This window comes from Ambystoma mexicanum, chromosome 7p, assembly GCF_040938575.1.
Source record: "Ambystoma mexicanum isolate Mex_15411 chromosome 7p, UKY_AmexF1_1, whole genome shotgun sequence".
NCBI lineage: Eukaryota > Metazoa > Chordata > Amphibia > Caudata > Ambystomatidae > Ambystoma > Ambystoma mexicanum.
In genome coordinates this window covers 394,522,185-394,545,750 of record NC_090939.1, presented here as the reverse complement: position 1 = coordinate 394,545,750, position 23,566 = coordinate 394,522,185, and the positions used below count along the sequence as shown (strand labels likewise).

At 41.4% G+C, this 23,566-nt stretch overlaps 1 protein-coding gene across 10 annotated transcripts in view; it reads right to left on the bottom strand.

Moving 5' to 3' along the window:
- ROBO2 (roundabout guidance receptor 2) overlaps positions 1-23,566 on the bottom strand; it is a 974,141-nt gene that overhangs the window by 205,692 nt on the left and 744,883 nt on the right. For all 10 annotated transcript variants that reach the window (XM_069636436.1, XM_069636431.1, XM_069636432.1 and 7 more), the window contains exon 7: positions 10,877-11,001. In XM_069636436.1, the coding sequence (XP_069492537.1) occupies positions 10,877-11,001 (125 nt within the window). The remainder of the gene's footprint in view (positions 1-10,876; positions 11,002-23,566) is intronic.

Here is a 23,566-nt window from a genome sequence, read left to right as displayed (position 1 = left end):
AATTAACTGCCTTTTTTCACGTTTCAGATCTGTGCCCACAAAACCATATTTTATTTTCAGGCCCCCGTTTTTCTTTGGTCCTATTTATTTTCAAGATGTGTAATTAAAAACATAAGCATGCTGCATAAGTAGGTAATAATATTAATTTAAATACAAAAGACACTTTAACTGAAAGATTTTTTTTTCTTTTTACCCTTGAAGTACGTCCAAGGTAAGTGAAATAAATGGATATGAACACTTTTCAATTACACTAAATGACTTTAATCCTGCAAATGATGTCCTACTTTAATTAGAAGCGCTTCTCTTTTTTTACAGCATGATGGATGTCCACTTTGTTGGATTCAAGTGCGACACGATCAGCCCACTTTACATATGCATTACCATGTTATTAAAACCCTTCTACACGAAGTGTTGTCGAACTGTTTGTGTGCATGCCAGTCTGCGGTAAATGAATTCCAGGCATCTGTTCAATGTACGTGCACAACATTGTCACTCTTGAGTTAAAGGAAAATAATATTTTCACAGGCAGTGCAAGCCTGACCCTCACCCGTACTATTATACAACCATTGACTACATTCAAACACTTATATTACACGAGATCTACATGTCTAGGCTTCCAAGAGTAATGTAAGAGTGTTTGGGATTTAGATCTGCACTTCATAAGTGTAGTATTTTTCTTTATAAGACCACCTGTGGCGTTTATCCTCATGTAATCACACCTTCTCAGTTGGCACCAGTTTTATTGAAATAATGTTTCTATGAATCGAACATGTTACCTTGGTGAATGCTTGTCATTGTGATTCTTTATTTCTTCATGATCAATAATCCAATTATGTTGCAGCTTACTTCAGATGAAAATCTTCTAACAGAAAGAAAAGTACCAAAACACTGAAAGTGCCCTTCTCAGAATGGAAGACTAGGATAAAGTTGCCATTCAACACATAACATTGCAAATGTGCAAAACGTTGTAAGTAGTATTTGAAAATGTAATTAGGCCTAGGAGAAACATTAGGCCTTGTAGTGAGATTCACTACATTAAGCCTTTCCTTTTAAAACATTTTCTAATCTGCTTTTGCTCTAGAAAGCGAATGGCATGGTTTTATGATTGAGAGAATATTGGTTTTGTAACAGAGAGCCCAATTGTGAGGAATTGCCATCTGGCAAGGGTTACATTCCTGGCTCTCATTAGTACATAAAATGCTGTGGGGGATTCAATCTCCGAAGGGGTAATCTGCTAACCAGACACGTCTTTGTCGCAACTTCATGCCAAAATCATAGTGCACTTGTGCCTGCTGCATCAGTAGTCTGATCTGCTCCGGGGGAAGAGCAGGATCAAAGGTCATAAAATGCCCACTGAGCTGCTGCAGTGTGAGCCAGCTCTGCTATGGAAGGGAATGTGTATTAGAGTCAAATGGGCGATACTGCCACATGGCAGGATAGAAACCCAGAGGACCCAGAATCTCTTTGATTCATTGTGGGAGGGTCGGAAACCTCCCCAAGAAACAGCCATACAGCCCTGATATCCAAAGGGCATCATCTGCTAGGCCCAAAGCATCTGTTCAAAGCCAGAAACTGAACAAAACCTCTGCAGGGTCACTCATAGATTCTAATCAGGGTTTTCAATAATTGGTCAGTCTAGATAGCCTGACAACCACCACCTCATTGATTGCATATTGACACTGTAAGAAGATTCAATTCAACACTACAGCTAAGTCAATGCCTAGTCTGGGATACTGAATGGAAACCCTTATTGATATATCTTTATGTCCAGTTCATGAGTTCTGGGTGACTACCCCTATATAACACCCCTCTCTTAGAATCCCCCTGATCCCACTGAGCCAAGAAGTAGTTCTGTTTTGCAAGTTTAAAAGGTTTATTTGAGAAATAAGACAAAATATAGATACCACGCTTTTATAATAAATTAATAATCAATATCGCCCTTATAAATATAATGTTAATCAACAATGGGTAATCTGACACTAGCGCACTTCTTTATAATCAATGAGGAGTTAGTATAGGATGGATCAAGTAGCAAAAATACTTTTATGATTTCAAGGGAAAAGCAATGAGGAATAAAATGCAGTACAGAAATACTTGAGATGATTTTAGCAAAAGATAATATAATCACTTTTTCTCTGGCAATTCACCCCCCTCCCCTATGCAATGTAAGACATGGAAGTAGATGGAAAGAGGAGCACACAGTTCTCAGGAATGCAATCAAATACAATACGAAATTCAGTTCCCCCCCAGCAAGCTTAGAGAAAACCGGTATGAGTTTTAAAACACAGGCCCAAGTGCTTTGAATGTGGTGGCAATGAAGTGAGAAATATGCTGAAAATGCTTTTAATTCCCTTTAGGAGGTTCAGGGTGAGTGAGGGATACTTGGGATGAGTTCAGGCTCACTTTAGCAATGATTCAGAGATGGTGATTAAGAGGCAAACAAATCTTTAGCAAGGAAAGAAATGACTGCTGATGGTTACACGTGGTTGGATTTTTAACCAAATCGCAAATACCGGTAAAATTCGGGAGTGCGTGAATCGTGATTGCGGAAAAAGTATAAGGAGAAGGTTCTAGGCTTGTTGGAAAGCTGAGATTCTAAGCTTTCAGAGGAAAGTTAAATTTCGTTCCTATCCCAAATGGTTCCAGAGATACGGACGATTAAATAAAGGTAGTTTTTCGGATTTAAAGTAAACTCAAAATGACAGGTGACAGCTTGCAGCTTCAGAATTGACAGGTGACAGTTGTGCAGCTTTACAAATGACAGATGACACGATTTCTAGGAGGCTGTTCTACTTAGGTTAAAATAGTTTGGATTAGATTATTTTAACTAAGAGATTGGTTCTGCACAGTTCTGCTAGGTACTCACAATATAAATTTGAAATAGGCCTCGCCACGGATCTGGTCAGGTTTTGGACTGGACTCCGGTTCTGGTCTCGGCACTTCACAGTGATCTGGGTCAGCTCTCTGGTTCTGCTCACAGCGGTCTGGGTCACTCTGGATCTCTGGTCTGGTCTGTCCGGATACAGCTGTCTCTGCACGGCTCCTGGATCTCTGCACTGGTCCTGGCAAAAAGTTCTTGGCAAGGGATTCAAGCAGCTCGCCCGGCTGTGAGTAGCTTGCAATTATTTGAGGCCTGCTGCAGAGAACTCAGCTTGTGAGTGGTTTTAGGCCTCTGATTTAGGTTCTAAAGTATAAGTTCTAGGTTCTGGAGTATGTAGCTGGAGTCAGTCTGGAACTGGTATCTTCTGGATGTTGTGTGGTCCGGCAACACGCTCCGCAGCAACTGGATTTGAATGTCTCTACCTGTCCCAGCAGTCTCTTTTTATGTGTTTTGAAAATGGGTGTGTGCCTGGGCCTAGCTAAGCCTGCCCCTCTCTACTTGTCATTGGCCCAATTCTCCCCTCTCCCATGATTGGGGGAAGGAAATGTGAGTCAGAGTGATGATGTAGGTTTTATGGGTCGGAGGATCCTCCGCTGGTCAGTTTCCACACAAATCTATATTTGACCCAAATACATATTGCACAGATACGCAGTTGTTTAAAATTACATGCACCCATCACATATCACATGAGGTATACTCTGTTCAAACTCTGCTCTTCCTAGGGGCTTGCATTCAGAAATGGCAACATTTTGCGCTTTTTAGTAGCTTTCCCCATATCGGATTTTTCTCCAAATTTATACAATTGTGTGCAAGGCATGTGGGCATTTAGATAAGGAAGTGTTGGATTTTTAACCTGCATACATTTAGAGTAACAACCTCTTTTCCGCTCGTAAACCCCCAGATCATACCACCGGGTCCTAAAACCTCTTAAAATGTGGGCAGAAAAATCACAAGAATTATGGTATCATTTAGATAATTTTGACAAGTCCGCACCATGAGTTATACATCTTTCTTAAAATCATATTCTGGCCAACAGGGGTGTGTCTTCCCAGGTCACATGGTTGGGAAACCAGTTTGCCCACTTTCTTTAAGCTCAGCCTGTTCTCAGAGGGGGCTGCCCCTCCCCGTTTCTGCCAAGAGGAAGCCACTTTACGACCTCCCCTATAAACCATCTGCCTGAGTTAAGGAAGGGCTTTGTTCAAAAGGAAGCCATTCACGACCCCCCAAATAAACCATCTGCCTGGGCCCTTTGTTTAGTTTCTTGCAGTCCCCTGGTAATCCAATCAGAGAGCGTGTGACCTCCTTTTGGCAGGGGCAACAGAATGCAGCCAGGCCTGGGAACCTGTCAGGCAGAATTGGAATCTCTTTAAGCCAGTTTTTAGCTACATGTCATTTTTTGTTACCCAGTTTAAATCACTTACAATTTTTACATATCCATTAAACAATTACTTCCTTCAAGTCATTTCAGAATATAGTTTTACATTGTATCAAAGTCTTTCCTTGGTCTGGTTTTGTTTCATTTGTTCAGTTTTACACAAAAGTCTGGTGGTTTTAAAACGCCGGCTTTCTGATAGTGGTGATTACTGGTAATGCAACCATTTTTGGGATTAAGAAAAGGAATTCCCCACAAGAAGGTTGTATCTTTGGAGTGGTCTCGTGCCAACTGCGCAGTTCTCCTATTCTGGCGTGAATGTGGGCGGCGATAGCTCATCCCCACATCCACCCAGTCTATTGATTTAGTTTGTTCTGGGATAGAATAATGGGCGGCGACAGCTCATCCCCACATCTACCCAGTCTATTGATTCAACATGGGTCAAAACCCATGACAACACACCCTCGATCAGCACTTCAACGCTGCACTCCACCTTGTTAGTGGTGATGGGCTCCCTCAAAGTACTGCAAACCAAGCCTCTGACTTGCATAATTTTATCTCGCCATCTGCTTTCTCCCTACCCGATGTACACCCCATTATCTCATCTCCTGCTGATGGTATTGCCCATGTTTCTTCTCTTACTCACAATAATAGCGTGGCTTCTATGCCTGCCCACCTACTCCCACAGAGACTTCTGTTAGTTTTGTTAAATCAACTCCTGCGCCTCTGCTAAAGGTTGGCCTGTTGAATACGTACCTCCCTTTGAGCCAATGGAGTGGAGGTGGAAGATATAATCGGGGTATGTTCCCAGATATTTTGGCCATTACCGAGCCCTGGCTTAGTGGTGCCATTTCCTCAGATGCTATTCTTGTCATTCCAGATAACTACCTTCTCTTTCGCTTCGATCAAAATGATGGACCGGGTGCGGAGTGGCTCTCTTTGTCAGAAATACTCTTCACTGTCACCTGGTTCCACATGGGGCCCCAGATGATTGCGAATGCTTGATCATGAAGCTTAAAGTTTTCGATAATACTTCTGTCACCATTATTATTATTACCTATCGTCCCCCCAGTGTGCTTCCTCTCCTTGAAGAGCAGTTTATTTGCATCCTTAATAAAATTACCAGGAGAAACACTCCTGTTTTGGTCTTAGGTGATTTCACCTATTGGGCAGACGTCCAGACTGATATGTCTACTGCCTCACTATTGGGAACTCTTGGGGATATTTGTTTTATGCAACATTCTTCAGGTCCCACACTCTTTGCTGGCTATACCCTTGATTGGCATTTATCTCACTCTCTGACCATTGTCGATCTTACAGTAACCCTGTGTTTATGGTCAGATCATTACCTCATTTCTTTTAACATTAATATAACTATGCCTCCTGCTAGGCTTGACACTAATCAAAGACTAATTATTCAGTCAAGGAATTGGAAGAATGCCTCGCCAATCAAATTATCATCTCTTCTCACTGTGCGCTTGAGCTCATTATATCACTTTGAGGCTGATGACTTAGCTAGCCACCTAAGTTCTACACTTGAATGTGCTATCAACACCCTCGCTCCTATCAAATCTCACAAACTTAAAAGTCAAATTGTTAAGAAAAATTGGTTCAATAAGAATATTCTCCTTCTTTGACAGGAACAACGTCAATGGCACTCCAACCCTTCCCCACTCACTATGGCTAATTATAAAGGCCTTATAAAGGCAGCCAATATAAAGGTGAAATATGCTTACAATGACAGGATTTGTCAAGCTAAGTCTAGCTCCAATGAGCTTTTTGCTATACTTAATGAATTTAAGAACAAACCTTGTCTTGCGCCTGGCCCAATTAAAAATGATGATTGGTGTCAATCGATTCACAACGCCCTTACCAACAAGGTAATTGCGCATCATAATGCCACTGATGTGTTAAGGAGCTCTCTTAATTCCTTAGATTTGCCTGTGGTACCTGTAGAATTGGCTTCGTCGACTATCATGAGTCGCCAATCTTTGCTTTCTCTCCCTATACCAAACTTTATATCATTCAGTTGGTCTTGTACATGAAACCTACCTCGTGTCGGGGGGACATTTATCCCTCTAGCCTATTTATTAAGTTGTTCGATGTACTGTGCCCCTGGGTTACAAAATGTGTTAATCTCTCCTTCTCTGAAGGCTCTGTTCCCCTTCTTCTTAAGGATGCCTGGATTTCCTCCATCTTGAAGATGGTGATTCTTGACCCTTTTGCGACAGATGTCTACCGCCCTATCACTAATGTTCCATTTATCATAAAGATTCTGGGTAAGGCGGCATGCACACAATTTTAGTGCTTTCTCAAACAAAATAATATTTTTGGGATCCATCAGTCCGGTTAAGAGACTGTCACAGTGCTGAGACGGCTCTACTGGATCTCAAAGCCAACCTCCTTAATATTGTGGATCAAGGCCATTCTGATGCTTGTGGATCTTTCTTTGGCTTTGATTTTGTGGACCACGCTCTTCTAGTTGAACAACTTCAATCTGTAGTTGGCTGCTCTAGTTTAGTAATCTCATGGATCTCCTCTTTCCTGGGCCCATGACAGGCTAGAGTTGTTAGTGGGGGATGCCCATTCCGTGCCTTCTCCCATCACCTGTGGGGTGCCTCAGGGTTCTTGTATTTCCCTATCTCTTTTTAATGTCTATATTCTTCAATTTCTGACACTGCTGGACAACCTGGGTGTCCAGTATTCTAATTATACTGATGACACTCAGGTTGTCATGAAACTCTCTGGACAATATGCCACAGACCCAGCTAATCTTAATACGATCTATGGCACCATCATGAGTGGATGGACGCTAACTTGTTAACTCTGAATGCCACCAAAATTGAGCTTCTCGTTGTGTCCTCGGCATCTAAACTTAAATCCTTTCCTTTGGAGTATTTTAGCTTCACCATTCTTAATGCTGTTATTCTGCCGGTTAAGAAAGGGTAGACTTTGGGTGTCACCTTCGATTCGGAACTGACTATGAAGCATCATGTGGCTAAGATACATAGCTCATGTGGCTTTGTCAATAGGTTGCTCAGCAATATCCAACCTTTTGTGTCAACTGAGAATATTGCCATTTTGGCTGTGGCCCTCATAAATTCATGACTCGATTACTGTAACAGCCTCCTGAGTGGTTGCTCCCAGTCTACCTTTTCTTCCCTCCAAGACACTTAGAATGGTGCTGTGTGTGCCATTACAGGCTTGTCTAGACATGATCATATTACATAAGCACGGTGGAATTTGCACTGGCTGCCTGTAAAACACTGAGTGACACACAAGATTCTCACTTTGACACACATGTGCTTTCTTGATTTAGCACCCAAATATCCCTTAGCATGACTCAAGCATTATATTCCAGAACGCTCACTAAGATCAATTCAAACTTGTTAAGCCTCACTTCAGACCGGTGTCCACGGGTGGTCTGAGCGTTGATGTTCGTTGCCTGACTGCCTGGAATTCCCTTCCGCTGACTCTTAGATCCATTTCTTTGACTTTAGATTTTAAAAAGTGACTTAATACAATGTTGTTCAATCAATCTCCTGAGTAGTTGCCCTCTGCCTCTCCAACTGACATTTCTATTCATTCTGACTTAATTTTGTTTTGTGTTTTTTGTGTGCTCCCTGAGGGCTGCAGGCATGTGGCGCACTGTAGAAGAATTCTAATAAATAATTAAATAAATAACTACCTTCACTGACTGACTCAAACCACTGGAGCATCACTCGCTGACCTCTCCCAATTCCCAAAGCCTGACTCAGCCTGGCCAGCTATGAAGCGTTCTTGGGACTGCCCCAACCTGCATCATTGAAACAACACCTTTTGACCAGACAGAGCACACGCATTTGACCCTACCCGATGCCCCCTTGATGCTAAGGACTTCAGGGGCCAACATGCCTGACTGAGTCTGATGAGCTCTAATCAACATTCGAACCTCGGTCTGATGCGTCAGACCACCATGAACTGAATCCATGTACTGTGACACTGAACTGCCCCCATGGTACACTTGGACCCTAGAGACTGGTTAGGTCACAATCACTCCTGTTTTCAGCCCAATATCCTTTTTATGGTGGTACTTTACCTACTACCCCTGGAACTTCGCTCAGAGTGCTATTTTCTACAGTCTGTTGCATCTTCTTTGTTCTTTCCTTTTGGGGGCAGGTTTTTGCATAGTAATCTCTTTTCGTCCTACATGCATATTGTGAATTTTATTAAAGGGTTACATTTTTTAGAGAACCTTGATTGGACATTACCTTTATTTTGGATTGTGATACTGTGCGGAGTGGGTCACTATTGATTTGCCTTCACACTCCTCTTGAGAGTATAGCCTTCCCATGGCCCACATTACCACAAAAAGTGAAGGAGGAACATCTCTTCATTGTCCCTGTTTTACCTGTATGATTGCATTGTGATTTGGGTTGTAGAAGTGCGAGGGCTGAGTGGGCCATTTAACCCCTACTATTCTTTGCACTCCTGCGAGGCAGAATCCAATTTGGCACACCAATCCTGTCTTTAGTCGGGAACACTACAGAGCCTATATTTTGAAATAAGAATAATAAGTGTAAAATAACACTTATTGAGAATCCCACTCTGTTAAGAGGATATCAGAATGCTATTGCAATTATTCAATACTGCTGTTGGTATGGAATTAGCAGCACAATTGCCTCTGGCTTAGTATACTACCAGGTTAGCCACTGCCAGGATGCAACATAAAACAAGAAAAAGGTATATAGAGATGGTCCCAATTTGTTGCACTAATAAAGACAATACTGAATAACGGAGTACTCCAAATGCATGGAAAATCCAGCTTTATTCATAGAATTGAATCTCGGCTTGGACAGCATACAATCAGCTCTCAAAGTTACAATAGATCTGATTGGTTGTAAACAGGTGACACGCCAGCCATGTCATCATAACACAGTATCTATTACAAAACATATGAACATATTTCACTGGTTAACATTGCAAACTGCATATAGTATACATAGGTGTATGATCTATCATTGGCTTACACATATCTGATGGCCCCTCCTTGTGCCTAACCTACTCCAGATAATACTTTCAATACTTCATTGCAATGATAATAGATTGGCTGCCTCTGTTTGTTATAGGTGGTGCAACACATAGAAATTCTATTGGTTGTCATTTTGCTCACCGACCTTGGACATCCTGACAGACATCAAGATATGAGAGAGAGACATAAGGTGGGGGGAGTCCATGGTCTGCAATTTTTCTAATCAAAAGTAACTCCTTCTTATTCCCAGTCAATAAGGTCTCTCCTTTCCTCCGTATGTGGCCTTGTGTATCATCTGATGTCTGTCTGTGTACTGGGGAGTTCAGCAAGTGTCTTATCTCTGTTTGGCTCAGAATGAATAGTCAGTGTTCTCAGTGTCTTGGTCGTATGTTGGAAGACCGTGTTTGAGAATTGATTTCTCATTTATTGAACTTTCACCAAATTCAACCTTGCATGTTATACTCTTTGTAACTACTTGGAACACCCTCCATCTACTCTCTATATAGTCTGTTGACATATTATTCTCATGTGACTTGCAACACCATTGCTGTATAGGCACATTATAAATACACAATAAATAAATAAAAATAAAGACATCAATGCCTTTTGTTAATTTAATTACATTGGGAGGCTACTACTTGAGTTCTGTGAACTGTTATCTTCTCCCTTTGTTCTGCTCACCCACTACTCCCATCCTGATGTTCTCACCTTGGCACTAACTGTGAACTGTTGTTTGGGCAGCTTCAAAAGCTTCTAAAATAAATATCTTTTTATGAATTCAATCTCTCAGATCTAATGCTCTGCTCTTGTGCCTGCTGTATGCTCAATGTTAGGAACATGGCTGTACTTCTACCTCCATATTTGCGTCTTTTTGTGTTACATTTACCTTGTACAACCATAGTTTAAATCCCTACTCGTGCCTAACTACATCTTTATGGCAGATATATGTGCATTCACAGTTTGATTATTTTCTGGATTCCGCCTGAGCTTGTATCGTTTCTCACCCTTGAGCTCATGTGGTGGTGGGACTATTGTATACCCCCTTCCACCCTTAGCATAACAAAGAGCAAAAAGGGCAGGGGTTTGTACTGGCATGTTTATCTGCGCCATTTCAGGTATATCACTGCATTTTCCGCAGCTAAACATATACTTGCACATGGTGATAGTAATACTGCCTTCTGTAACATATTCACAGTTCAGCTTCAACTGCAATTACTAATTAAGCCCTGAGTTATTTCTTACTTCTTTTTCCATAATGAGAAGGCTTAATTAGTCGCTAGAATCTTGCAAAATGATCTACATTGATCAATTACAAACACAAAAAAAAACAACTATATGGGCATTGTTTTATAAACCCTATACAGGCATTCTGTAGTAAAGAAAATCCCACTGTCAAGACCAACGTTATGCTTCACATGTCTAAAAATAATAGTCTCCCTTTTCTGTCCGCCATTTTTGTAGTAGAATTGCTTTTTCCCATTGCTCCTCCAATAAGCACGTGTTATACATTCATATTGATTCATTCTGTGCATGGAAATACATTCTCTCATTAATCGTGTCAACACTCCACAATATGAACTTTCAAAGTATTCATAAAATTGGTAAGACTTACCTGACTTCCTTCCTTTTGCCAAAATACAGCTGGCTGTGGGTTCCCTTTAGTTTCACAGGGAAATGTAACTGTTCTTCCCTGGGCCATTATCTGGTCACGTGGCCTTACAACAAATTGAGGGGGAGCTATGAATACAAAAAGTATAACATATTCATATCTTTTAAGGGAATTTAAAAAAGTAAACATATTAATTAGTCTGTTTATGATTAAAACAGCAAAGGACGAAAGGGAATGTATTACATGAAGCAATAACATTGTACATCTCTTCCATTACTCTTTCGCATTTACAAAGCAAGGCATGCTGTTAACATTCCTCCACAAAAGGGGTCACACAATTGAAATATCTATTAACGGAGCACTGGTGTTAGTCATTTCAGCATTCAATATTTGACATGGAGGATTGTGCATGATTAGCACAAACAGGTGTATCATTATATGACTACATTACCTTTGGATAATTCGGTTTCTGCTGTTCATTGACATAAGTTAAGGGTTGCCAGGGTTACAACATGGTAGCCGAAGCTCCCCATCTGCTATAATGGTGCTGCCCTTGAAACCCCTGGGTTACAGGTTGCATCACTAAATAAAGAAAGTAAACATACTCTTGAAGAACCACATTTAATGTCGGTTGTCCCAAACACCTTGTCTTGACTTCAATACCCAGCAGCAAATAAAGGGGTTGGACTAGTGGTGAAATTGCAAACCTTTTGTTACTTCATTAGCCATCAATTTAGCTGCTAGGCTAACGGGATGGGAATGGGATGGGAATGGGATGGGAATGTATTGTCCCTTTGCAAACAAAATAGATGGCTAAACACCGGAACTGAGTTCAGCCTAGTGTCGCGCCAATTTAGGGATGGCAACATTTCTTCGAGCTTTGAAGTTGTTGTAATTTCCTGGCCATGGGCATAGGAGCACCTGTGCTTCTTCTCTGGCAGGGACCACCTTTTTTACCCCAGAGCAGCCTGCTAAAGAGCATCAGGCAGCATAGATGGAGTCATGTATATGTTTCAAAATGAGAAGAGAACCAGCAGTTTTTGTGATTTATGCAAGGTCAATTTCAACATCACACCTCTCAGCATAGGAAGACAATGTTTTGCTTTAGCTGTGCTCACACCAGCTGGCCTGCTTCACCCACATTTCCTCTTTTGTGCAAAGGATGAAATGATAAAGAGCAAACACAGACTAAAGAAAAATCATTATGAATACAGAAAGACGGAATAAAATGCAAGATAGTGTTTATCTTTTTATAGTTTATCACACGCTTGATCACTGTGGGCCTGTTTATGAATCAGACACGAATGCAGTTGACAAAAAGTATGCATCTCCTTATTATTGTAAACAAGCAAATAGTTTATTTCACCACTCTTGAACCTTCTTGTTTAGTGTTCCCAATATATTTGCATTAAAAAGTCATACAAAGGTGAGCACAAAGGGAGCTAATGATTTGTTCGTAATTCATCATGTATGTGCCTAGCTAGCAGAATGTTTTCTCTATAGCTTCATCACAAACAGTCAACCACGATAATTCTATGTTTTGCAATATTATATGCATTTACAACATGACATAGTGATGTTGTAAATCTTCGCTAGCACATAGCATGTGAGTAGTGCAAGGTGTCTAGGATGTATGCACATATTTATTCAAGAAGACTACCACATTGATGTATTAAATTAGACTAGACATTATTAATACACTCAATACAGTTTGAGTGGTGGAAGGTTCAGAATTAATCATAAACGTTGGCAGTGATCTGTGCAACCTTCCTCACCACCACAGTTTAGTCCATCTGAGCAACAACAGAAGGTGACCATCCATATGCAAATCAGTCGTGTACTGCAACCAATGAGAGCAGTCCAACACAATCTGATATGCCTTATTCCCTCAGCACAGAAACACAAGAAGACATAGACTAGCATATGATCGACATAATCACGTATAGGGCATGATTCATGGAATTCTTTGCACAGTGCAATGTGACTTTTCACTGGTGAAAAGGCACTTTGCACCATGCAAATAATTCCATGAATCAGGCATATAGTATCATGTTGACCTGCTTCCGTGATGGAAGATTGCATTTGTATGACACACGGCTTGTGATGAAAGGCTGCACTAGTGCCCCCCAGCATACAATTTCAGTAATTGATCACTTCGAAAATGATTGTGCATTTGGATATGTGAGGATACGCTGTGCATGCAATGGCAATATGATGAGGTGACTCGAAGTCAGTTAAACAGTGTAACTTTATTTGGAGACCGTCGAGCGCAGCATACGATACTGAGACACAACTGAAGAACAGCTTCCAAATGCACCATTCTATAACTAGACGGTGTATTCAGCAAGGTGGAGGGCTGCTATGGAAGTGGACTGATAAACAGACATAACAGAATAACAGGCATAGACGACTTTATCTGTTTTTCTGTGGCTACCATTGGTACATGATAGGATCATCTATGTTCACATGCATACGGTGACGACACCTGGTATGTGAGGTCATAAATGTTATAGAATGGCAGCATATGAATGTATGAGGCTAGGGCATATTAGCGCATATCTCGTCATGTGGGACTGTGCATAGCATACAATGAGTATGAATCTAATGTGAGGGTGCAATTAGCATAACATGGCAGTAAATTACCATTAGTGGCTTTCTGGTAGTGCCCCTGGTACAGCATGGCTCTACCCGGTGCTTTCTCACATATCAAAGCAGTACGCAAGTTAATATATGTATGTTACTTAAAATATTCCCTTGTTGGCTTCAGCAATGTGGCATTATATTATTAAGATGTATTGCAGGATTTGTATCTACTTCAGAATGTTTCCATTCTTTGAAGTCAAAATAGTCAACTGTAAAGGAACCTCACTTTCTGAAATGTTGGGTCCAACACATACTGATGTTGCTTCTGATATTTAGATATCTACCTCTGCATGCCTCTATGTGTTCATCAACCTATCTGCATGCACAAAAGAGGTACATATTTTCTTTTTTTTTAATTTTGTCAAACTCCTGTTTGGCTGCTGGATTTCAAGACGAGTTGGGTATCATTCAACACTAACTACCTCAAGGAGGGATCTTTATTGTCTTGAAAGCCATCAGTCAATTTCGTCTGGCTAACATTGTACTTTAAGCACTTTACACAATATACGTTCAATAGACAAGTGTCACATCCTCAGGTTTACTTTCAGCAACTTGTGTTATGATAAACATATATAATATGTATATTCAAGGAAAAAACTTTAGTTGCAGGGACGTTAAGATGAGAACTTAATGCACCTTAACTTTGCGCCCCCTGTTGTACAGCCTATGAACACAATGATGACATCACAGATCACATTACTGATCCCCCTATCTTGACTGTAAGACAACAAATACAAGAATGCATTTTAGCAAAAGGTAAACATATTGGCCCTCATTCCGAGATTGGTGGTAGTCATGGCGCTATTTGCGCCATGACTGCCACCAATAACGGGTCCGGCACCGGTGTAGTTCAATGGGGACTTACCGGTGTAGTCCGACCTCTGCGGGACCGGCAAGTCCCCATTGAAAATGCCATTCCCCATTCCCGTTTGAACCCCCTAGGGCTCAATGGGAATGGGGAGGGCGCAAATAACGGGCTCGCGAATGGCAAGCCCATTATTTGTGCCCTGATCCCCTAACAGGACCCGTAAGGTACATTTGGTCCGACCAAACGTACCTTACGGGTCCCGTTAGGGGACCTCGGAATCGGACGTTAGGGGATTACCAGCACCGGTCTCCTTACTGGTGCCCGTTATCCCGTATCACCCAACTCGGAATGAGGCCCATTGTCTCTGAATGCAAAACGTTCAAGGACTAACAGTAGCACAGTTTTAAAAATAATTATGTGGATACCGTGTGTTATGAGATATTTAAAACTTTGGGAACTCACAATGTTTTTAGGAAATGCACAGTGAGATTAAATTATTTGCCATGGAGAACACACTTTGGTTAAGCAGTATTCTCCAAGCGGCACACCCCTTTTCAGTGCATTCTGCGGCAGCACCATTTCCATGTGCCTTTTTGAGTACGAAAGCCATTCCAGCGCCATTATTTTGGCACAAGGGATGCTTGGGCGTGGCTGACTTTGCAGCCAAGTTTAAATGCCCTCATGCTAAATAGGATCACATGACTGTACTGCAACAAACCTCACCACCTCCCCCTTGCATTGCTTTCCTTTTAATTAAATTAGTCCCATTAAAAAAGAAACATACAGCCTTGAAGCCTGGTCTGCCAGAGTTTGAGGCCCAGCATTTAACCACTAGGCCATGATGGCGTGCTGCTTCATGGGGCATACATATCATACTTAGCTTATAATTTACTATGTTCAATGATAAAAGGCTAGGTATGAAAATCCAAACAATAATATCATTGTAGCATGATGGTTAAGTGTTGCGTCTCGAAATCCTTAAGGCCAGGGTTTTCTGATAGCAGTGTTCAGCATAAATGTGATTTTTAAATTTCATTTTTTCTGTTTTATAAAAATGCGGATGGCATGTTTTATTTGACATTTAAAACTAAGAAAATACATGGCATTCACGACAGTGACCGTGTGCCATCCATGCAGTAACCAGACCGATCCTGCTTAGTTTCAAAGTGAAGAAGGATCCAGCCCCCTTAAGCTTTGTTTCTCTAAGTGTTCTTCTAAGGGGGGGAGGGCTTATCAGAGTCTAAAAATATGCTTAACTTCAGAAAGAGACTCAAAGCTCTTCTGTTTATGCAGTCAATCAAAGGGGAACACTAATTGTTTTGAATGACATTGCTTAGGTGGTCTGGCCGTAGGTGCTACATAAATACCAATAGCAATAGCAATTACATCAGGTTAGAGTTTGGGAATAGTGAAAAAGGCTCAGGTGAAGTTAGGGATTTGGAGGTAAGTTGGGACGCCAGTTATGGGTATAACATTTCATTTTATCTGCGGAAGAACGAAAGAATCTCACGAGATTACCATAGCGAAACTGCAAGATGTGCTCAGAATAAAATGTACATCGCACAAAGCGATGAGTGATAGGAGGTATTGCGGGATGGCTAAGGAGGGAAAAATAATTGAATGGCGTGAGGGGCCCTGGAAAAAATATGGTGGACACATATTGAGTGCCTGTGAGGATTTTGAAGACTTTTTATTTCTTAGCCATTTTTACAGTTATCGTGGGATTCGTCGAACTGCCACTCTACCACAGGAATTTCTGTCATTGGAAATCATTGCTGTGAAATTATCAAAGCAATAAGGAGTTTGGAGAAACATAAGTTTAACAGCTGCAGTGCCTACATATACTGCACAGGGGCCAATTGGTGTTACATAACAATTATTGGTTTGACAAAGCCAGTGAGCCCAAGAGAATGCTATTTGTTGCAACAGTTAAAGTGTCCACGGCCGAAGGCCATACCTAGTGAGACCTCAAGAAACTATGCAACATGTTCCGCTGTGGCCACTGTCTACTGTCCATGAAGAGTGGGCCCAAAGGACTATTGGTGCAACATTTACAGTGGCCACAGACAAAGACCATGGCTAATGGGTCCTCGGGAGACTATAGTATAAAAAACCTTTGAAATTCAGTGAAAACACATTAGTTAATTGAGAGCTAAGGTGATAAGATTTAACACAACAAAACCCCTAAAATTCAGCACTCACATTTCAAGCAAGTGCACTTTAACAATGTGACCCCTGTTACGCAGTGTATACCCATAATGAGGACATAGCTGGTGACATCACTAACTACATCACATGTGGGATCACTGATGACATCACTGATGGTGTCACTAATGACATCATATAAGACATCACTGATGAGATCAATAGTTACATAATGTATGACACATCAGAGAAATATGGGTTCTAGCATCGAACACTCCTGTGCTAAGTTTAATATTTGATCTGCTGGTTTAGGTGGTACTGTGCAAGGTCACAGGTAGGAAGAGGTGAACCCAACACCTCTTGTAAGGAAAATATATGAGAGATCCTGGCTACCTTGCAGCAATAAAGTTTCATTCGATCTTGTGACTACAAAGATTTACACGCTGAATGCAGTGTTTCAAGGTGTGTTTTTAATGTTCAAGTGGTAGACATGTAGTCTAAAGTGTGGTCAGCTGACACGTGTTTCGAACCCGTAGGTTCTTTATCAAAGTAGATCTGTAATGCAGATCTGGGCGTAATGAATGTGTAGTAGTTCAGTTGTGCCTGGTGGCAGAGATCAAGCATGTAGAAATTGCTGGCTGTTGCCGTTGCTTGTGCAGGTATGCTGCAGGAAGAGTGACAGAGCTAAATATACATTTGATCATATAAATTAGAATATCTTTGTTTGGATACATATTTTATTTTATGCAATTTAATAATAAAAACATGACATGGACCCATGCACTCATAAAGAAGTATGATATGATTATGTGAGGCATATTCATTTGTAATACTTATTGATGCTTATCAACTTATAAACTTTAACATACAAATATGTAACATTATACAAATGATCTGGATTTCATGTATTAATAAACAATTCTAATACATCATTGCAGGGAAAGTACCTGATTCAGGTAAATCTATTTCAGTTATTTCAAACATAATATAATAAGTATATGTAGAAGTAAACAAAGCATAAGATTAGATAGAAGCAGAAACATTTTTAATAGTAAGTGTTATGAAAATAGTCAATGTTCACATTTAAATTTACAATTCTCACTGAAAACCATTATATGAACACATGCTTTTCTAAAGGTTTTAAAACATATAATCACATAAAAAGAAAGCATCTGCACATGTTCATTGTGATAATATATGGTCTAAGAATTAAAAGTTTGGTTAATATGAACAAAATCAGTTACTTATATTTCAAAATGTAATTAATCAAACCAGTGACATCAGTGATGGCATGTATGATGTAATTAGTGATTTCACCAGTGTCATATGCTGTGCAACAGGGGGCGCATAGTTAATGTGGACTTGCTCGAAATATGATTTCTGAATTGGAGGGGTTTTGATGCCTTAATTCGGATCACACTCTCTTAACCAAGTTTTTTTTGACTGAATTGCAAAGGTTTTTGTTGCTATGCATTTTCACATTAATCTGACCACCTTAACTCTAGGTATTTGTTATACAGGGACCACTATTCATGACCGTCGGCACAAAGACCCACTGCCTAGTGATCACTGCAGTTGTAAAATTCCTTTTTTTATTTCACTCTCCCCACATGCCCGCCCACGATTCTGCCGAGGTTCACCCAAATAATGGCAATGAACTACACATACAGCAGTATTTAAATACTCATGCCCACGGGATTCCCCTAGTATTCCCCTGATAACGCTCAAAAATCCCAAACTTGTTCTTGACCTAACAGGCACTCACCAAGCACCTCCTCCTCTTTCCATGGTCCACCACTTCCCTAAACTGCTTTTTTCCTCCATGCCCCTCTCCTGGCCATTCCCCCCTATCACTGTTTGGTTTGTGTCAAACATTTTCTTCTCTGAAGTGGACTTGATTGAAATGCAAGTGCTGGATTTTAGGGTGTTTTTGCTTTAAATCTGATCAACTCTTTCTTAACAAATGGTTTTTCACTGAATTTCAAGGGTTTTGCTCTAGCTCAGGGCCCAGTAGCCATGGACGTTTGCGGTTGTCACTGTACTTGTTGTACCATTAGTTGCCTTGCCATGGCCAGTGGTCACAGCCGAACATGTTGCAATGTTTCTTGAGGACTCACTAGCTATAGCCTTCGGCAGTGGCCACTACTTGTGTTGCACCAATATCTTTCTTTTGGCGCATAGGTCACATGATGTGATTATGTGAAACATAATTGCATCCCACACCTTATTTGGTAAAGGAGCACATTTTAAATGAAACGTCAAAACCAATTGACGGCACAAAGGGCGTAGAAATCACATTAACACAGATTCATTACTTTTGTCAAAACCACACTCATCAAAAAAGTGGATTTATAATAGAATAGAATATATCATCCTTACCTTTGCATAAACATTTGGAAGAGGACACTTGCAGTTTACTCTATGACCGCAAAATTATTCTAATACATCTCACACGTGACATGACAAATGGAATTGCTATTCAATGCATAGATACTGTGATTGATCAGGGACATAAAACAAAACGCGCTGAAGGATATGACTCCAGGTGCCCATTGCTGCATGGGGACCCATTTCCGAATTCATTATCGTCCATTGCTTTAGTTGGTTAGAGTGTGGATTCCCTCTAACTATACATATGTATATCTGTTAAAACATGTGACTAGAATTCCGAAACATTCCTCTTGACTCATAGCGTTTTGAGAATTCAGGTGTCTGTAAATTAGATTTGATTTCTGCCAAACGATGCTTTGATACAGTGTCAGCCAGCGCGGGCTTCAATCAAAGTCTCGCTCGCGCTCTGTTATGCTAATGGCCGCTCGCGCGGGTGACTGGGATGCTATGGAAATCAGTTGGTTTAACATGAGTGGCGAGCAGAGGCCACGAGCAAGGTGCGCTCTGCGACGAGGGTCTCGGAGACCTTAAGGTTAATCACATCATGTTCTGGGCTGTGTCTGGAAGGAATTCTGTGGGGGGAATAGAAAGGAAGATAATGGGTGAGCAGTTAGCAGTATTCCACTGTAAAACGGCAGTTTATTGTGCTATGTTACGAGGCATTTGTAAAGCACAGTTGGGGGCCATTCAGTGTATGATTTTTTTTCCATCTCATTTATCCATTGTGCTCGGTGACATAAATTGAAGTGAGTCTAATAAATGCCCAAATCATCACAGCATGTGCCAAGGTACTTTTCAAATCGTCCCCATAGATTCAGGGAAGCAGCAATAGTTGCACACTAATTTGTTAATAGTACCAATTACTTTATTGCATGGTGTAATACAATCCTTACACAAAGTAGTGGAGGCTGGGCAGCATACTGGGCGCGCACTGGGCACCAGGGGGGAACAAGGGGCATAGGGGGTCCGAACCAACTGACCCCACCCTGGCTCCACCACTGCTTACTCACTAGAACATTTTAAGAACAGTAATTGAATGCACTTTTCTGCTGATAATTTTCGAAGAATTACTTACCGCCTTAAACCAGCAGGTGTTGCAAAAATCACTTCACTTTTGTACAGTGTTCTGTGACAAAGTCGAATTGAGATGTCTAACCACTATGAGATGTGCTACGCGAAGGAGGCCAATGGGCAGTCTTCAGAGACCCTTTCCGCTCCCAGCTGCTTTTCGGTCAAGGTCCCAAAAAGAGCTACTGTGAAAAGACTCTGGCATGGAACCTTGTCATCAAGGGAAAGAGAGACGTTTCTTCATTCCCTATAACAGCTTCCAGGGGTTTGTGATGCTCCATCTTGTAGAGAGACCAGGTAGGGAACTGTTGTGGCTACACCCCACTTCAGAACTCCTGCTCATCGGTAAAGCATTACTTCATGAGCCAACCCGCAATTGAGACAGACACGCTCAGCAGTCTCCAGAGATGTTGCAGACCAGTCCTTAGGTATCGCAGAGACACAGTCATGTGCTGTGGACCCGTGATGTTCAGAAGACATTGCCTCCTGACTTAAACTCTCAGCTATCAACGGTTTGATGTTAATCTACATTCTAATCAAGGAGACAATGATGAGCTATGGCAGTCAAGGACGTTTTTATGGGAGGGCAAAAGAGGCTCTTGCCCAGGGCCCCCACCTTGGACGGGGCCTCACAAGGCTGCCTGATCTAAAGAAGTAAGATTCCTTTGTCCATCAGACTTAAATAGCACACACAAGGATATTGTATTGCATGGTGCTGAGGCTCTAAACCTATTGCCTGTCTGTATTGGAAAGTACATTTTACCTCAATCAATTCATCATGTAATGCTTTCTGTGTTCACTGTGGTATATATAGTTTGTGTGTTCCTTGCGGCACAACTCCTGTAGCATTATTTCCTTACTGTGGGAATTATGTTTATCATGTGCAATAGCCACTTTTGAAATGCATACTGGTAAATTGAGTGACACAATGCTTCAGAAGTTAGCTCAGTGTGTTAAGCACTCATTGACGTGATATGTGTTACTATGCAAGATTAGAATAGCACATTCCTGTAAGGCTGGCTGAGTCTTTCCTATGTCTGAAGTTTATAAACCTGCCTGAATATGTACTTGGTCTTGCAGCACAACAGGTGCTATAATCAGCAATATACCTGCACCAGATAGGGGTTGCTATAAAAACAAACATGTCACCCTTATGGTGAATGTCTAGAAATTGGTGTGCTCAGATGGGGTGTTGTAAAACCTAGTCAATAGCCTCCAACAATGAGCATAAACTGTTAGTCCAAGAGATGAATACGCATCAGAATTTGGAAGCAAAGCATTCATGCTTGTATCCTGGTTTTTCCAGTAGACAATGCAGTGATCCTATCAATCATCTTATATCTCGTACATTAGTGTGCTGTCTTCTGTGAAGTTTGCCTCCTTGCATGCTGGTGGCATCGTTTAGCCCATTACTTGATCTGTATTCTTATGTAGGCTATTTGAGTGGAAGGGGTGGTACAGAAGGCATTTCCTTCTCAGGGTATGATCTTCAAAACAGCTTCACTCATTGTTTCACTGGCTATAGTGTTGCTTCCACTAAAATAGTAAGCATTGATATATTGCACACCACAGGAACTTGCTCCTTTTATCACTAGCGGCAACACTATTTGAAAACTATGTCCCACTTACTCTCTCAGTCTGTCTGGATAGAGACATCTTCCTGGTAGCTTCTAATCTACATCCACTATCCATGTTATGGTACATGTAGCTTTCTCCTTCCTACCAATTGGTCTGCTCTATCAATGCTTGAGCACGTTTGCATTCTGTGAGACAGCAAATGTGAGATCTGTTTATTCTGGATTACATGTACCTTTTACATACAGTCCTGCATTAATACTACAGGCTGCATACCTTCCTGGATTCTATTGATATGAAGACTATGCTAGAACAGAAGTAACCTCTTCCTAGACTGATAAACAAGTAGCATTTGTAGGCCAACATTATCAGTCTGATTAGAGCAAGAATGAAGAGGGTAAGGAGACTTAAAGGGAGTAAACATCCTTTTTTTTAATACTGTGATGCAATATATCAATTTATGGGTTGTGATTGCGGCAGGCATCTCAGATATTCTTGATCACTTAATTCCTTTGGTTTGGTGGAGGGGGGCCCCAAAGAAGTCCATGCCCAGGGCCCCAAAAGTGCTTAAAATGGCCTTGATGGCAGTTGAGCAATAGAAAAAGAGCAAAAACAAACGCACCTTGGAAAGAATATCTGAAAAGGGGCAATAACCAATCACATCCCGGATATCAAGAGAGTCCTTAAAATAACCAATCAACACCTTCATTAGATCACCAAACTACGACCTTAGTTCTCCAAAGGAGATGAAGAATCTCCTGTTGTAAATACAGAATGGGGCAGAAGCCAGGAGTTATTATAGAATGAGAAGAAGCTACTCTATCCTCTATCCTCTATCCTCTATCCATAGAGCAGATTCAAGGACGAGTAGACGTTGACCCAGAGAGTTGCTGATGAGGGAGCCCACACCAGACCCTTATGTCACCGATGCCAGTGGTAGAAAGAGAATTTGAACGAGGTTTACAAGCATACCAGGAGGTATTATGACATTTGGCTCAGGAAGGTGATCCCTGGCTGGAGGAGAATAGCACAGCTATGTAGGGGGGTGAAATACTTGCAGTTAAGAGACTGTTAAACAATAAGCAGCAAACTATAAAGGAACAGTGCGCTAGTGCTGTAGTATTGAAAATGTCAAGACTCAAGCCGGGCACGCCCCCCCAGCGACTGTACATTAGATTGTGAATTTGTGTTAACATTCTTACTCCCCTAGTTAGGGACGTATGACTCCTTGAGGTGCCCCATCCTTGCACATTCAGCATTGTTCCCCAAAATATTTCTTGTTGGAGTCCTCTAGACCCTATGGGTGCTATCCCCACCCATTCTGATAAAGCTGATTAAGCTTGTTTTTATTTGTCTGTTTTTGATTCTTGGGTATGCTTTTGATCCTTCATCTTAACTCTCCTATATGGGCATCATGTTCTGGTTTGCATGACCTTCATCAGACATTCTGGGTGTTCGAGTGAACGGCCTCGTGGTGGTCAATTTGCAGCATCCTGATGCAGCATGTAGTGTAGCATAGTGCATCACATTGCCTACCACTTTAAAATGCACCTCTCATATGCGGGGCAAGAAAGACGATGAAGTGTATCCACCACAAACAATAGCTTTCAGTCTCAAGAGTAAATGGCCAGCTGGCATGTGAGAAGGGTCCCCCTACTGGTCATTGATCGCCATTTCCCATGAACCCAGTAAACCATGGAAGGGAATGCTCTTTTGATGTTTCGTTGTCACCACTGTTATCACAACCAACGTATTGTTCTCTAGTGTGCGGGGTGAGAGTCTTGTGGTCGATGGTCTGTGCCATGTGCTCTCCAGATAAATGTTATCATGTTGAGCCATGAGAGTCGCTTGGATTTCATAAGCTAAAGTGCCCACCCTGGATTTAATGTGTCTTTTCCCATTCCAAAGCAGGTTGCTTGTCCACTGACATAGCTGCCAACAGTATGCTTGGCACGACGTTCTGCATATGCCCACTAGGAGCCTTCCTCACCCTTTACAGGTGGCTGGCGCAAGGGCCACAGACAGAGCAATTTACATTCCCAAAGTCTGGGATGTGATGGTTC